We start from the raw sequence: 15225 nt of genomic DNA, 5'->3' as shown, positions 1-15225 counted from the left end.
AAGAATAAGGGCAGGACGTGGATAAGAGAGGGGCCGGGGGGCGGGAGAGGGGGGGTGGCGGGCATGCTGGTTGACCCAGGTGCTTCGGGAAGGTTTCTGTGGGGTGACCTGTGAGGTCAGGCTTAGCAGCTGAGCAGGCAGCGGTTATCGGTCATCGGGTGGGAGAGGGGCGAGGCAATCCAGGGAGCGAGAGCAGCATTCTGGGGGAAGCAGGGGTCAGGCGGGAGCCTGGCGAGCCCAAGGGGAGAGGCCGTGCGCGTACACGGCATGGGGTTGTGCAGTCCACCGTGGGCGGGGACGGAGAGGAGCCTGGGGTCTAAGTCACACTGGAACCCTGGAAGTCGTCTCCTGACTTGGAGCTGTAATGCATATGCCCTGAATGGACTCTCTCTGGGTGGGCGAGTCAGTGCCTTGTATCATATTCACAAATGAGTGCGGGCCCGTTATCACTTGTCTAATTCCAGAATACTTCTGTAGCCCGGGGAGAAGCCCTGGGCCCGTATCCATCGTTCCCTGTCGTTCCCTCTCCCGGCAACTGTGAGTCAACTTTCCATTTCTTTGGCTTTGCCCTCCCTCAAAAAGACTTTCTGGGTTGGCCTGTTCATGTAGCATCGTGTTGTCAAGCTCAGCTGTGATGTGGCACGTTATCAATCCTCCATTCTGTTTATGGCTGCATGATATTCCATGTGATTAGACAGCATTTGGTGCATCTCTTCATCTGGTCACTAGACACTTGGATGGCTCCCACTTGGGGGCTGTTAACAGTTACGGCTGCCACAGGATTTGGGCAGGTACACGCTTGTGCATGAATGTGTGTGTTTGGGTGCATACGCTAGGAGAGCCGCTGAGTCATATGGCAATCCTGGGCCTAACTTTGTGAGAAACTGCTAAACTGTTTTCCGGAGTGGCTGCAATGGATGAGGTCTCCCCACCCCCTGTGCCCACCGTTTTCTCCAAATGCTCACCCACACTTGCTAGTATGTGTCCATTTTTATTATAGTCCTCCGGTGGATGCAAAACCGTATCGCATTGTGTTTTTGATTTGCATTTCACTACTGACTGATGCTGCTGCCCTCCCACGTGCTTGTTGGTGGTCTGCACAGCTTCTTTGGGAAAACGTCCCCTCAGCCCATCTTTAAACTGAGGGATCTTTTTATGGTTGAGTTGCATGTGCTCCTTATACGCTCTGGAGATGTTTCTTATCAGATGTTTGGTTTGCAGATATTTTTCTCCGTCCATTTTCTGGGTTGTGTGTTTTGAAGCAGTTTTTAACTTTCAGGAAGTTCAGTTTATCTACCTCTTTCCTTTGGTTGGTTGTGTTCTTGTCAGAGCTAAGAAATTGCTTCCAAGTCACAAAGGCAGGCTCTGGTGCTGTCTTCTAATGGCAGTTGAAGCACATCAGCACCGATGCTCTGGGCAAGTGTCCTTTGGAAAGGCTTGGAGAGGGCTTAGGTTCAGGCCCTGCCCCTGAAATTCACTCCAGGTCAGGAGCCCCACTAAGCGCAGAGACAGGATGTCGTTCTAGCATCTTCGCCGGTTGGCAGGCCAGGGGAGGCAGCCCCGCTTCTGTTCAGCAACCCCTGCCCCTCAGTCACCATGGGACAGGGCCAAGCCAGACTAGACTCCTTACCCCACAGCCCCTCATGATCTGTGAGCGCCCAGGGTTCCCTAGAGGCCTCAGGGGGTTCCAGGGCATCCTGCCATTCTGGAGCCAGAACAGCTTCCCCTGGGGACTTCCTGGGGCATCCCAAGGACTCAGGGGAGTGCTTCTGTGCCCAAAGCCACCGCTTTTGGAGGAGTCACAGCTTCCTAACCCAGGCGCAGAGCAGCACTGAGGAGGTGCGGGGTCCCCTTGGCCCACCACGCACCCCTCCCTCTGCGGGGACACTCACCTTCAGGACTTTCTTAATGCCATTGATGGTGGCCGTCAGCAAGGAGTGCACCTTGAGGTCGTCGTTGATATAGTCTGCGTGCCGGATGCACATGTAGAGGATGTAGGCGGGGAGGCAGGGCACAGTGCCCGACAGGCTCTGCGGCTTCAGCTCTGCCACCAACAAGCAAGGGTCAGGTCTACAGGGGACACCTGGAGCCCTGAACATCCGAGTCTGAAAGGCACCCTTCTCCCCACATTTCTCTGCAGCTCTTCCCAGAGTAGTGTTTTTTGAGGGGGGCGGGGGTAGCTGCCCTGGGGGACACCATTCTTCCCTACTCCCAGAAAGAGCAGGTACAGAAGGTGTCATTTAAAAGCAAGACCAACAACAGTATGCTCCTTACGAATATCAACAGGTAAGAGTTTCTGGAGCCCAGACTGTATGCTCTATCAAATGTGCTGTCTACTTTTGCCAAGTCACTGACCCTACAGGGCACACTAGAACTGCCCCCATGGGTTTCTGCAGATGGAAACCTTTATGGGAGCAGAAAGCCTCATCTTTCTCCTGGGGAGCGGCTGCTGGTTTTGAACTGCCGGCCTTTCAGTTGGTAGCCCCACTGTAATCCAATGTGCCACCAGGGCTCCTTCCTCAAGTCAGAATCGCCTCCGTGGCAGTGGGTTTGAGGTCTGTTTGTGTTATCGTCACCTTCGGACTGATTTTAACTCATAACAATCCTATAAAAAACAACATTCACAGTCGTCGAGCTAATTCATAGTGACTCATAGTGACCCCATAGGACAAGGGAGAACTGGCCCTGTGCATCTCTGTGTCTGCAACTTTATGGGAGTAGGAAGTCTCATCTTTCTCAGGGAGCCACTGGTGGTTTTGAACTGCTGATCTCTTGGTTATCCGTCTAATGTGTAACCCATTAAGCCACTTAGGGCTTCTAGTAACCTCATCGGGTTTCCAAGACATTAATCTTCTTTGACCCACTGAGCAACTGGTGGGTTTGAACTGCCAGTCTTTTAGTTCATCGTTGAGTGCCTAACCACTGCACCACCTGGCTCCTAAATCAGCTCTCCGTATGTAGCCCACCAGAAGCATAGGAGAAGGTCCACTCTCCCAGCCTCATCACTGGCTGTGAGTTTAATGGAGAACCACCACAGTGGTGGATTTGAGCTAATATGTTCATTGATCAGATTTCCCCCACTCTGTGTCTGTTAAAATATTTAGCCTGCTTCTCCATTGAGTTTTTTCTTATTGGTAGTTTTTTTAAAAGAACATATCCAAAAAGTATCGCTACAAAGACATCCTAGAAACCTTTGTTAAAAGAAACACATTCGAGTGTGGCCTCTTGGCACCTCCCCCCCCCCACGTAGGTCTACACCCGCCTGAAGGTCATGGGTGTTTCCACCCCATGGGGAGGGCTTTCCCCTGAGGAATTCTCCCCTCTTCTAGTTGCACCATGACAAAGTGGCTGTGTCGGCATCTTCTCGAGATTCAGACCTTGCTCCTTTGAAACACTGAGCTCTTCACACAAAAAGGTTTGGGAGGGCAAGGCCAGGGCCGTGGGGTGCATCACATCAGGTTTGCCAGTGCAATTCTCCTGCGGCAGCCCTTGCCCCGCTGGAAGCGTGAGCAGGTGCGTTGTTGTGACGGGAAAAGCATCCCTCTGCACAAGGGTCCTTAGCCTTTTCCTCAAAGATGCAGTCCCCATTTCCTCAAAATTCCCCCCAAATCAGCTGCGACAGTCACCGTGCAGCCCTCTGACAACCAATAACGATGACCCCGTTGGGACCTCAGAAAGTGGTCCCTGTAACCTGCTGCTCCGGGCTGGCTTCTCTGCCGCCGGCCGGTCCCCTTGGTGGCCACGGTTTAGATCGGACCCTTTCATCGGAGGGAGACTAAGACAAGCACATCATGGAGGGAGCGTGCCTGCAGCCACCCACTGATCTCAGAGCATGCTTAAGGACGTCTTCCTGGGAATAAACCAGGGTTATAAAAGCCTAGAAGCAGTAGTTTCACTTACCATTGTACCTACACACATTAGGGAGTATCTTTCATCTCTTGACCACTGTTACGTCTCCTATGAAAGCTGTACTTAAATATCTTTTTTTCTATTTTTTTTTAAAAAAGCATGTTCTGAGTTGCTCAGGTTCTTACATTCCCATGAGCTCCAAATGCTCTTCTTCCCACGTGGAGGAAGGCAGCCTGCAGGGAGCTCTCGGCCTGAGCTGACCCACAGCCAAGGGGGCTGGGCCAGAGGCAGGTTGTAGAGGGGGTGGGTTCCCCACTGGGATGAGAACGCGACTCCTCTGTGTCTCTGGGCCCCATCATGGGCACTGGGGCAAGGAGCAGCCCCCAGGGGCACATGGTGTGTGCTAACAAACCCACGGGGAGTTGGCAGAGAGCTGGGTAGGCAGGTGAGGCCTCTGGCCCACTTGGCTGTCAGTTTGGCCATAGCCTCCCAGTACAAAGACCTAGCAGCCCACTGCTGGCCATGGCCACTTCGCCCCTCTCCAGGGCCATGCTGGTCTCCACCAGCCTCTCTTGTGGCCAGTACTTGCCTCGGTCTGGAGTAGTGACGACACCTCTTCCTACTTCTGTACCCCCACCCTCCATCTGCCCTGTAAGGTTTGCTCTGGTAGGATGGAAAATGCAGTGAGCCTTCCCAGCCGAAGCAGGTTCACACACAGCTCCCCGGGGGCAGAGAGAAGCTGTCAGCCCACTCTTCATTCTAGAGAGAGCATGGGAGGCCATCCACAGGCGCAGAGCACTGGGCATTAAAAGCCCAGCCCAGCCCAGCCCAGCCCAGCCCAGCCCAGCCCAGCCCAGCCCAGGAGGAGGCGCCACTGCAGAGGGAGGCAGAGCAGTAACCAGGCAGCTCTCCCCCTGCTGGCCAGCATTATAGTCTCACCCCTTCCTGCCCCCCACCCCCTTCACTCCAATGCAGGCTCCAAGCAGGTGGGTCAGAGGGAGGACATGGGCATACCCTCCAATAGTCTGCCAGGGCTGCCCCAGTGGGGGCTGGGAACATGCTGCCAGCTTCTCCAGTTGGCACTTGACTTGCTTTGTCCCCTCAGATCCACCACTCTAGGACATGTGCATCTCAGGTCACAATGCAGGCACCAGGGTCACCACCGGGCAGGGCATAGGCTCAAGAGATGCCTCTGGACCGGCCTTTGATGCTAATCAGACCGTCCATAATAGTTGACAAGTAAAACGCAAGTGAGGGCCCAGACTCCCGGCCGGTAGATGGCTTTCAGCCTGGCCCCCATGCAGACCATCTGCAAACAGTTTGCTCTGCTGCGGAACGCTCGCATTTCCAGTGACGTGCAGCCCTGGTGGTGCAGTGGGTGACCTCTCTTGGTCAGCAGTTCAAAAGCACCAGCCACTCTGCAGGAGAAACTCCTGTAAAGAGTTGCCGTCTGGGAAACCCACACAGGCAGTTCTACTCTGTCCTACAGGGTTGCTATGGGCCAGAATTGACTCCGTGGCTGTATTTTAGGTTTTGGTGGGCAGAGACTTTGGGTTCAGCTTTCCTCTGCCCTCCACAGCAGCTAGCTGAGTAGCTGGAGAGGGGTTCAGCATATGGTCAGGTCTGTGTGTCTGTAGGTTGGCGGGGCCACCCTTGACAAGGGCGGGGGGAGGGGTATGTTGTACCAGTGCCTGATAGCCACTCGTCTGGGAGGAGGCAAGAGGTCTCCTGAGCTTGCTTTCACCCCAATACTGTGAAGCAGATGTTCCCTCCCCAGCAGTGTGGGGGTAAGGTCAGCCTGTTTAAGGATGGCTGACCACTCGGGACGGCCACCCCTGGTCTATAGAAGGGTGAAGCCACTTGATGGAGAGAGCAGCCGGCTGGGTAAGCAACAGAGGGTCAAATGCCCAGCCTCAGCCCCAGGGCGCTCGGTCTGTCCCGGCCTCTGCCGGGTGCCTCCCCACCAGCAGGCTTGCAGCAGCTCTATCGGGTTTTCAAGTCAATTTCTCTGAGCTGATGTTTACCTCTCATCGAAACTCCAAACATCCCTGCAGAAACAGCCACTTCCTGGGGCACGGGGAGGGTGACCGTGAGGAAGGTCAGAGGTAAGGGCGGGGGTGTCAGAGGTGAGGGAGGGGTGGACTAGTGAGAGAGGGATGAGGGGGCAGGGGGTGGGGAGCGAGGGGAGCCACAGCGGGTCCTACCCGTCACCAGGTTCCGAATGAGGAGGGGCTCGTCTTCCTTGTGGAACTCCAGCATGCCCTGGAAGTCCTTCTCTTTCCGCTGGACCGTCACCTGCCTGGTGAGCTCGTCATGCTTCCTGTCGCTCTGGGCCAGGGCCTGGGCGGCTGAATGGGACCGAGAAGGGGGAGCAGGCTTGCATTCTGTGCAAGGCAGTGAGGAGGGGGGCCGAGGCAGAGTAGCTGCTGGACTTGGTGGCCTGCAGGTCGCCAAGGGCCAGGGCTGGTAGGGGGTGGGGTGGGAGGGACCTAAGGCACAGGAGCACCAGGAAGACACCCACGGATGGAGAGCGGGTAGGGAGAATGGACAGTGGTCATGTGCTGGTGGAGCCAAGGTCCCTGCCCTCCTAGAGCAGCAGTGGATGGCAAGAGATCGAACAAAGCCCTTGTGGTCAGTGATGTGGCCACCGACACGCAGGGGCTGATGGGGCAGGGTACGGGGGTGGGGTGGGGGACTCAATCCAGGAGCGTGGGCCTTGAGCAGGTGCTGGAGGGAGGCGGCAGCACCAAGTGTCGAGCAGACTCGGGGCCAGAGAGGTCAGAATGAGATGAGACCAGTCCTGGGGCCCCAGGGGGCTGTTGAAGCATCTCCTTGACCTCTCTGTGCTGACCTTTGGGTGGACCTTCACTCACAGGATTGCCCTTTCTCCTCCTTCCCCCCTCCCCAGCAGTGAGGCCCAACTCAGCCTGGAGAGGGAGCTTCCCCCCACTACAAGGTCCCTTGGAAGAAAGGCCTGGCTCTCTGCTTCCCAGAAACCAGCCATCGGAGACCTTGAGGAGCAAGAGTTCACCTCCCACACACAGAGGTTTGCCCTGGGTCAGCACGGGCCCCCAGCAACTGTGTGTGTGTGTGTGTGTGTGTGTGTGTGTGTTTGTTACTGGGCATGTTCTTTCATACTGGGAAGTTTTGCCACTCAGCTTTCACTCTCTGAAGACAGGGACATAGGGCTGCCTGGCTGGTTCCTTGTCCCTGCAGAGCTTTGGTCAGAGTCAGTACCCAGATGCCTGCTGACTCCAGGGTCTACATGCAGCCCTGGCAAACTGAGGATGGCCAGTCTGTCAGGGCCAGTGCCCTTCTCTCCCGGGGCGGGACAGGGCACAGCTATCAGGGCAGGGCAGGTGAGCCACTTCTGTGAGGTGTGGCCAGGGGCCTTCTGCTTCGCACAAGCACACACATTTATACATACAGACGTGCAGCATGAACTAATCAACACACAAACACACGGACCCGTACATCACCAGCACTCACATACGCACTGACCAGGCAGTCACATGGTGCACATCGATACGCGCGTGCACACACACGCACACCCACCTTCTAGGTCCTGGACTTTCTTCATGTAGAGCTTCAGCTGCTTCTTGAGTTTCCTCTCATTCTTCTCCAGTTTTTCCACCATTTCCTTAAAGTCCTGAAGGCAGATCGGCGGAGTGAGAACAGTCCAGGGCCCTGCCTGGTGGAACGCTCGTGAGAGGTGGCCCGGGGGGCATCCATGGACAAGCACCAGGCTCATTGACCCGGCCAGGCTTTGAGTCAGTGTTTTCGCCCCATAAAGGCAGGTGAACTCCACCCGCCTCAGACTTTCTGGCACCTGGCTGGATCCCTGGGCTCCCCTAGCCCTGCCCCCTCCACTGCCAGGTCCACTCCCTGAGAGCCTCAGCCTGGGTGCCCCTGGGAGGAATGGACGGTGGAGAGTGAAGGGGAGGGCACTTGGCAGGTCCAGCCCATAGGAGGGAAGGGCAGCGCGCAGTGGGAAGTGGCCCAGAGCCACGCAACCTCTGCTGCTGCCTGTGCCCCAGCAACAGTTGCCCCTGGTAACCAGCCAGCCCTGTGGGGTAGTGAACAGCAGGCTCTGGAGGGAAGAGGGCGGGGACTTTGCTGTCCCGGTGAGTGGCACCCTGGGTCCAGTCAGGGAGCCCAGGAGGCTGGATGGCGGAGGAAAGGGTCTCGCCCTACCCATTACGGCCAAGGCTCTGAAGGGAGAGGCGAGCACCCTGCACCCTTCATGAATCATGAAGACATCTTGGAGGGCAAATAATGGGAGGAAGATGAGGCTACCTGCTCTCGTAAAGATGTGCAGCCTCTGAAACCCCCAGGGGTTGCTCTGAGTCAGGATCAACTCGATGGCGGTGAGCTTGGTTTCTGGTTTGAAGCAGACACCACCTCACACCCCTGAGCCCTGCCAAGTGGACTGTGTAAGGCAGTGGTTCCCAAAGTGGGCTGCATTTGAGTGTCACCTGGGATCCTGAACAGGCACAGTGCCTGGCTCAGAGTCCACTCAGAGTATTGACACAACCTGGCCACTGGGTGTTAAAAACCTCCTGGGAAGATGGGTGTTGTGTTTGGCAAGTAGTTGGAGGTTTGAGTCTGTCCAGAGGCACCTTGGGAGAAAGCGCTGGTGGCTTCCCGCCAAAAGCCCGGCCCCTGACAACCTCCAGGGACCATGGCCCTGCTCGGACACAATGGGGTCCCCACGAGTTGGGGTTCATTCCTATGGGATGACTCTGATGTGCAGGCAAGGTGGTGCCATGTCCATGAAGCGTGACTCGGGCCAGCCTGGGAATCTAAGCTGCAGGTTTCTCTCAAAATCCAATCCCTACCGAGTCCAGTCCACCTGGCTGTGACCCCAGGGAGTGGGAGTAGAACAGTGCCTTGTGAGGTTTGGGAACCCCCCTGGTGGGCTCTTTGGAAGGATACAGGGGGCTCCTGGGTGGGGGCTGATGGCTGGCATACTCAACTGGTAGACAGAAAGAAGGCTGGGGGTTGGAGTCCACACTGAGGCTCCTTGAAAGGAAACTCCCTCACTCCATTCTGACTCATGGGGCCCCTGGACAGAGCAGCACTGCTCCTGTGGCCTTCCCAGGCTGTAACTCTTTACAGGAGCGGAAAGCCTCATCTTTCTCCAGCAGAGTGGTTGGTGGATTCAAACTGCCGGCCTTGTGGCTGCCAGCCCAATGTGTAACCCACTGAGTTGCGGTCAATTAATACAGCTCTTCTAGCAGCCGTCGGTTATCTGATGTATTACAACTCTGGCAGAGCCCAGGGTTCTGATATACCTTTGGCCTGAGCCCCACTTTGGAGGGCCTTCTCTAGGGAGCTAAGGGACAGAATTGGGGTGGCAGCGAGACCTGCGTAGGGGAGGGTGTGAGCTAAGTCACACTCTTTGTTTCCTTGGGGGTGTCTTTCAGACTAGAGGGTGTGACTCTGGACTCCACCCTCTGTTTCCCTGACTGGGATGTTAACACCACCGTCCAGTTCTCCTGAGCCTGCCTGTGTGTCCCGACTGAGCTTCAGGGTTTGCAAGAGGCCCTGCTGTGACTTCAGGGCATTTCTGGCTTCTGCCTGTGGACCCTGCATCCGGCTCACCTCTGCCTGCAAAACACCTTCGGATTTGGGATCAAACAGCACCCTCTACCCTGGGGGACATTTCCTCAAAGTTCTGTGAGTTTCTGTGGGTCGCTACAGTGAATCGCAGACCCCAGGGACTCCAGGGAAGAGTGGGGAGAGAGTGGGCCTGAAGAGCGTCTTGGGAGAGCTGGACATTCCGGGAATCATTAACCTCCCACCTTTTTGAGGCTACAGTGTCTGGTATTAATTCTCCTATGCGACGTTCACCACACCCCCTACGCCTTCCACCAGGGCTCCTGGAAGAAAGCCTAGCCATCTACCGCCAAAACACCAGTCAGCGAGTGCCCAGACCAGCTGGATCCTCCTTCCTGCCCCCTGTGGTGGCGGTTTAAGCACCTAGGCTTCTGGGTGGCTCACCAGACAGCAATGGGTTAACGGAAGCAGCTCTACCAACCCTTGTCTTGCCCACTTGCCTAAAGGCCATCCTTGGTCCGTCTGCTGCCTGAAGGTGACTTCCCAGCGCCCATCCGGGAGGCCAGTCACTCACCAAGTTCTCATTGGTCAGCCGAGACATCTCTTGCTGGACGCCGAACTCCACCTGGGCCTCCGGCGAGAGCAGAAGCGTCTGGCAGAAGGTTTGCTGTTGTGTGTCCAGCTCATCCTTCAGGGCTTCCACCTGGCCTCTGAGGCTGCCCACCTCCTCCTCGTGCTCGCGGCTCTGCGCCTGCAGCTGGGCCTCCAGCAACCTGGGCCAGGGAGGGAGGTGGGGGGTAACCTTGCTGCTCAAGGCAGCGTCCTCGGGGCAGGGCCATGGGATGGAGACACAGCAGAGCACCGACCAAGCTCAGTGCCGCAGGGCGCAGCCTCAGAGGGGCAAGGATGAGGGGCATACAGACAGCCTGGGGTCACCAGGCAAGCAGGCCAGCCTGTCTCCTTCTCAAGGACAGGAACCCTAGGTCCCCATCAATGCCCTTCCTTCTCCCTTGACCTACTACAGCCTTGAGTTCCTCCACCTGGGAGCATGGGCTGGTGGTTTGGGACGGAGAGATGGACTCCTTGTCCAAGTGCCACCAACAGCAATCGTCGCCTCTCATATGCTAAGTCAGACCATGCCCTGCGGCCTGATGCCTGCCAGTGCTGACCTCCTCATTCAGGCAAGACACTGGCGGACCGAGCTCATCCTGAAGGCCAAGCTCATGTTTTAGATGGACAGATCAGACCCGGCCTCCTATGGGTCTTCATTGCTACGCTCCTCGCTCTCCTGCCCTCCTGCAGATGCATATGGGCTTGCACCCTGTGGTGCGGAGAGGGGTGTAGCAGAGCAGAGAGAAGTGTGGGCCCAGAGGGGCCAGGTCACTAGGCCATTCTGGGGAGCAGGCCGTAGAGACTCTGGAGCAGCCCCAGCCCCAGGAAGTGTAACGTTGACACATGTAACTGGTGCCGTCCTCTGGGACATCCCCCTCGAGTCAGCTTTGATTCATGTGCACCCAGCCTCATGGGCAGGGTGGGCACTGCATGAATGCAGGGTCAGAAGCCCCTGGACCAGGTCCCCGTGGACCTGGGATGCAGAGAACACTGGGGCCCAGGGTAACCACACAGGTAGGGGCCCAAGGACAGCTATTTGAGCCTGCCCAGGGCTGCCCGGGGTGAGGAGAGCGGCACCACGCTTTTGACTTGGGAGGAGATGGCTGTCTACCAGACAGGAGGGAGCAGGGCCAAGTCTACACCACGAGCATGGCCTCACCAGACTGATCGCAACAAAAGAACACTAGAAGGGATCTCTGGATAGAGGTGATGAGCGGCTTGCCCATTCACCAGGTACACGACCACGGGGCATCACGTAAATGGCATGGAGCACAGTGAGTGCCTTGCCATGAGGCTGGCACGGCAACGATGTACCCTGCCTACACTGCAGTCGGTATTGGCCATTGGATCCTCAGAGCCACCCCAGGGAAGTTAAAAAGCTGAGACAGAGTGAGGATGGCGGGTTGGGGTCCAGGCACACTGACTCAGGCTGACGTCTGCCTCTTTGCCCTCCTCCCAGGAGCCTATGGCTAGTGCAGGTAGGGTGGGGGAGGGTTGGGGGGCACAGTGATTCCCACCTGGACCACCTTCCAGGCTAGGTGACTACCATCAAAAGGAGTTCGAGAAGTGGCTGCAGGTGCCAGCGCCCCGGCCCTGCAGGGGGTGCCATCTGCTGACTTTACTCTGGGGTTTGCTGACTTCTTCCCTAACCACACCTAGTCGGCCGAGCCAGGGCCTGAGAACCACCTGGTTTCACACACAGGCCGGAACCCTGTCTCTGAATTGTACCCAGGACCACACTACGAGCGCCGCTGCCCATTCAGTGCTTCCTCTGGTCGGGCCGGGCAACACCTCCCGGCCTTCACTTTACCCAGCACGACGATCCCATGGGGCCAGGCCTGTGAAGCAGCTCAGGCGAGGAGGACATTTTGCTGGCAGGTGGCAGGGCCTGCACTGGACCCAGAGAACAGCTTCCCGGCCTGGGGACCTGACTGCCTGGTGGGTTATTGGGAGACTGTGATTGTTGTCTGTGGGGTACGGAGCCCTGGCAGGCAGCATCCAGAGGTGGTGTGCAAGAGGGCTGTCCCCCACCCCCGAGGCTGAGTATGAGGCCTGGTACCCTGCCCCCCACTCTGCCCCATACCTTCTGTGCCTCTCCGGTCCATTTCTTCTTCCCCCATTGACTGCTGGGGATGGGGCACGAATGAACCAGGCTGTGCCAGAGCCTTGGAAAGCCACATCTGGGCATCAAGGGCAGGTCATGCCATGCCACACCACACCATGTCTGTGCATGACTAGCGGTCCTTGCTGAAGGGCAGTGGGTAGTGGGTGTGGAACCAGGCTCAGATTAGCATCTTCTGACCAGCAGGGACCCCTGACCCTGTGAGCTGCAGGCCCTCATGTCCTCACGCTGAGCAGACTGCACCTGGGGCAGCCCTCCCCGTGGGGCCTGCGGGCCACAAACAGTATAGAGTGTTCCCTGGGATGGGGACTCACGTGTGCACCCAGGGCAAGCTCTGAGCGGTGCCAGGGTACAGAGCATGGCCCACAGCCAGTGGGTGCTCGGCAGGGTCAGTACAGGGGCCACCACCGCAGAGCAGGTGGCCCAGAACCACAATGCCTCTTCACCCTCTTCTGAATGACCGGGCACCTGTTGCCCCCAGGACCCCTCGCCCGTTTGTGCATCTACACCTCTGGGGAGCTAGAGCAGGTGGGCTCCGAGGGCCTGGTGAACTATTGCAGCCATGGACATAGGGGTGGGGTGCTGCCAGCCCCCCACGTGACTCCTGCCTTGTACCCCCTGGGGCTGCGACACACTTAAGCTTGGACATGAGCAGGTCAAACAGATGGAGTGGAGACAGGAAGCAAAGAGAGAGGTGACCAGGCCACCTGCTTCAGGCACCAGTAGGCCAGGCCCTGTTCTCCATCCTCGTCCAAACCGCCCCAGTCCTCAGCCCTGCTAGAAATAAGGGGCAGGAAGCCAGGGCGTCTGGTGTGACAGCAAGAGAAGGTGGGTGGACAGCCCCCCTCCCCCAGAAAGTGGGGACATTCTGCCCATGGAATGGAATGCTGCAGCACCACCCTCCCTTCCCACCTCTGGCACAGTGGGGTGCCTGCCAATGTCATTCTGTCTTGAAGGTGGGCTCAGGAGGGGTCCACACTGGGTCCCCTCTGTCCCAGCAAAGCCCAAACTGACCAGCCAACTGAAGAGGACTGGTGTTACACAGGTATCTGATTAGGGCCTTTCAGGAAGGAGCGCTTTACCCTAAAGGACAGGGAGTCACAGGCCCAGCTGCAGCTGTTCGTGGGAGGACCCCGAGGTGGAGATGGGGAGGGCAGCAGGGCTGGCCCTCATACGTGGGGTCCCACCAGGGCAGAAGGCAGCAACGCGAACCGCTGACTCAGATACACAGGAGGAACTAACCTCCCTGGCTTGTCATCGCCCCAACGGGATGACATCGCCCCCGAGATCCCAATGATGCCACCGCAGGGCATCAGGACAAAGGTCAAAGCAGAAACCAATCAACCAAAGCCCGGCCCTTGTTCCCACTGAAGTCCAACCCTGGAGAGAGGGGAGATGAGTCCCGCTCCTCCACGTTCACCATGTCGGGCAAAAGCCAGGGAGGGCATGCTGCCTGGTGGAGGGCAAGGGAAAAGCCGAACAGCACAACCAGACTTGAAATGAAAAACAAACGGACACATGCGTCATGCTTTCTACAGGGCATTGGTTGCAGTGGCGGCACTCTGGAGCGCTGGCGGCCAGGTCGGCAGTTTGAAACCACCGGCCGCTGCCCAGGAGAAAGGTGCTCTACGCCCGTAAAGAGTTACAGTCTCAGGAACCCACAGGGCAGCCCTGCCCTGGCCTACGACAGAGTTGGAATTGTCTAGAAGGCAGGGGTTATGCATTTAGCTGCTGAACGAAAGGTCAGCAGTTCAAACCCACTCTCCGGGAGAAAGAGGAGTCAGTCTGCCCTCAGAAAGATTCAGAGCCTTGGGAACACCGTGGGCAGGCATTTCTTCCTTGTCCTGTAAGGTCGCTGGGCTGCAGTCAACTCCATGCCTGTGCGTTGGGTGAGGTCTATGGACACACCAACGAACATTCTTGGAGAAGTCCCCGTCACTGTCCCGAGGCCCCACGCTCACATGTGCACCGGCAGCAGGATGAACAGCTAGGCTCGGTGTGGGAAACTGACTGAAGAGTGGGAGCCAGCAGACAGTTAGCTCCCAGCCGTGCCCCCTCTGGGTGCAGGACCCCCGCAACTGCCAACCTGGACCAGCTGAGCCTCAAGCCGCCAACAGGTGTTCAACACCGAATGGACCTTAAGGAGGCCACGCCCACCGCTTCCACGATAAGCCAAGTCCCACGATGCTGGCCATGTGAATGTGTGCGAGGGGGTTTGCGGCCCCAGGTGTACCTGCGCAGGGCCAGAACACAACCACCACACTGGCCTTGATGCGAAGGGCCTTTTGGGGGAGGGCTGCATGGAGCCCCCTGGGATGGGAGAAGAGGGTCAACCCACTAGCACCATCCTCTGCGCTTGAAGGACGGATGTGGCTGGTGGCCAAGGGGCCCTATTCTTGGATCCCGACCTGAGCCCTGGACACATGCTGGAGAGAGAGAGAGAGAGAGAGAGAGAGAGAGAGAGAACAAACCTCTGCTGTCCTCTTGGCCCTCTGACCCTCTCTCACAGCCCTGGGTACTGGACAGGGGCTCACTGCCCACTCAGGTGGGCGATCAAGGTGGAGTGGGTAGAGACGGCAGCAGACGCCAAGCTCCTTCCATTTCCACCTGGCTTCATTCAGCTGACACGGGTTCTCTCACAGAGCGCCTGCTGAAAGCCAGGCTGTGGCATGTGTCCCCGCAGCTCGGCCCACAGCTGGCCCGGCCCGGCTTCTCCCAGCAGGTTCAAGTAGAGGGAAGGCCGAGACAAGGGCCAGACAGAACTCTGAAGCAGGTGCATCAACAAAGGGGAAAGGTCTTCACTTAGGGTCCATAGGCCTTAGAGGGGTGTTCCGGGGAGTTAGGGTGGTGTTGGCAACCTCCCAGAGAAAGAGAGGGCTTTCTACTCCTGTACCAAGCTACAGTCAGTCTCAGGGACCCACAGGGCCGTTCTACCCTGTCCGACAGGGCTGCTGTGAGTCGGCATCGACTCGATGGCAGTGAGTTTGGTGTTTGGTTTGCGAACCTTTGAAATAGCTAAGTAAAATCCAGTGGATACACTTAAAGCCCGCTCCCCCCAGCCCCGTGCCCTCCCCGCCCCACAA

At 57.5% G+C, this 15225-nt stretch overlaps 1 protein-coding gene across 1 annotated transcript in view; it reads right to left on the bottom strand.

The window, feature by feature from the left end:
• The window catches only part of MYO5B (myosin VB), a 169098-nt gene that overhangs the window by 13582 nt on the left and 140291 nt on the right, over positions 1-15225 (bottom strand). The window contains exons 30-34 of the mRNA XM_075533231.1: positions 12842-12919; positions 9983-10181; positions 7405-7498; positions 6054-6197; positions 1893-2044 (exon numbers count right to left, since the gene is read on the bottom strand). Of these exons, the coding sequence (XP_075389346.1) occupies positions 1893-2044; positions 6054-6197; positions 7405-7498; positions 9983-10181; positions 12842-12919 (667 nt within the window). The remainder of the gene's footprint in view (positions 1-1892; positions 2045-6053; positions 6198-7404; positions 7499-9982; positions 10182-12841; positions 12920-15225) is intronic.

The sequence above is a fragment of the Tenrec ecaudatus genome, chromosome 15 (genome assembly GCF_050624435.1).
Source record: "Tenrec ecaudatus isolate mTenEca1 chromosome 15, mTenEca1.hap1, whole genome shotgun sequence".
In the NCBI taxonomy this organism is placed as follows: domain Eukaryota; kingdom Metazoa; phylum Chordata; class Mammalia; order Afrosoricida; family Tenrecidae; genus Tenrec; species Tenrec ecaudatus.
Note: the sequence above shows the minus strand (reverse complement) of the source record. Positions and strands in the feature narration are given on the sequence as shown.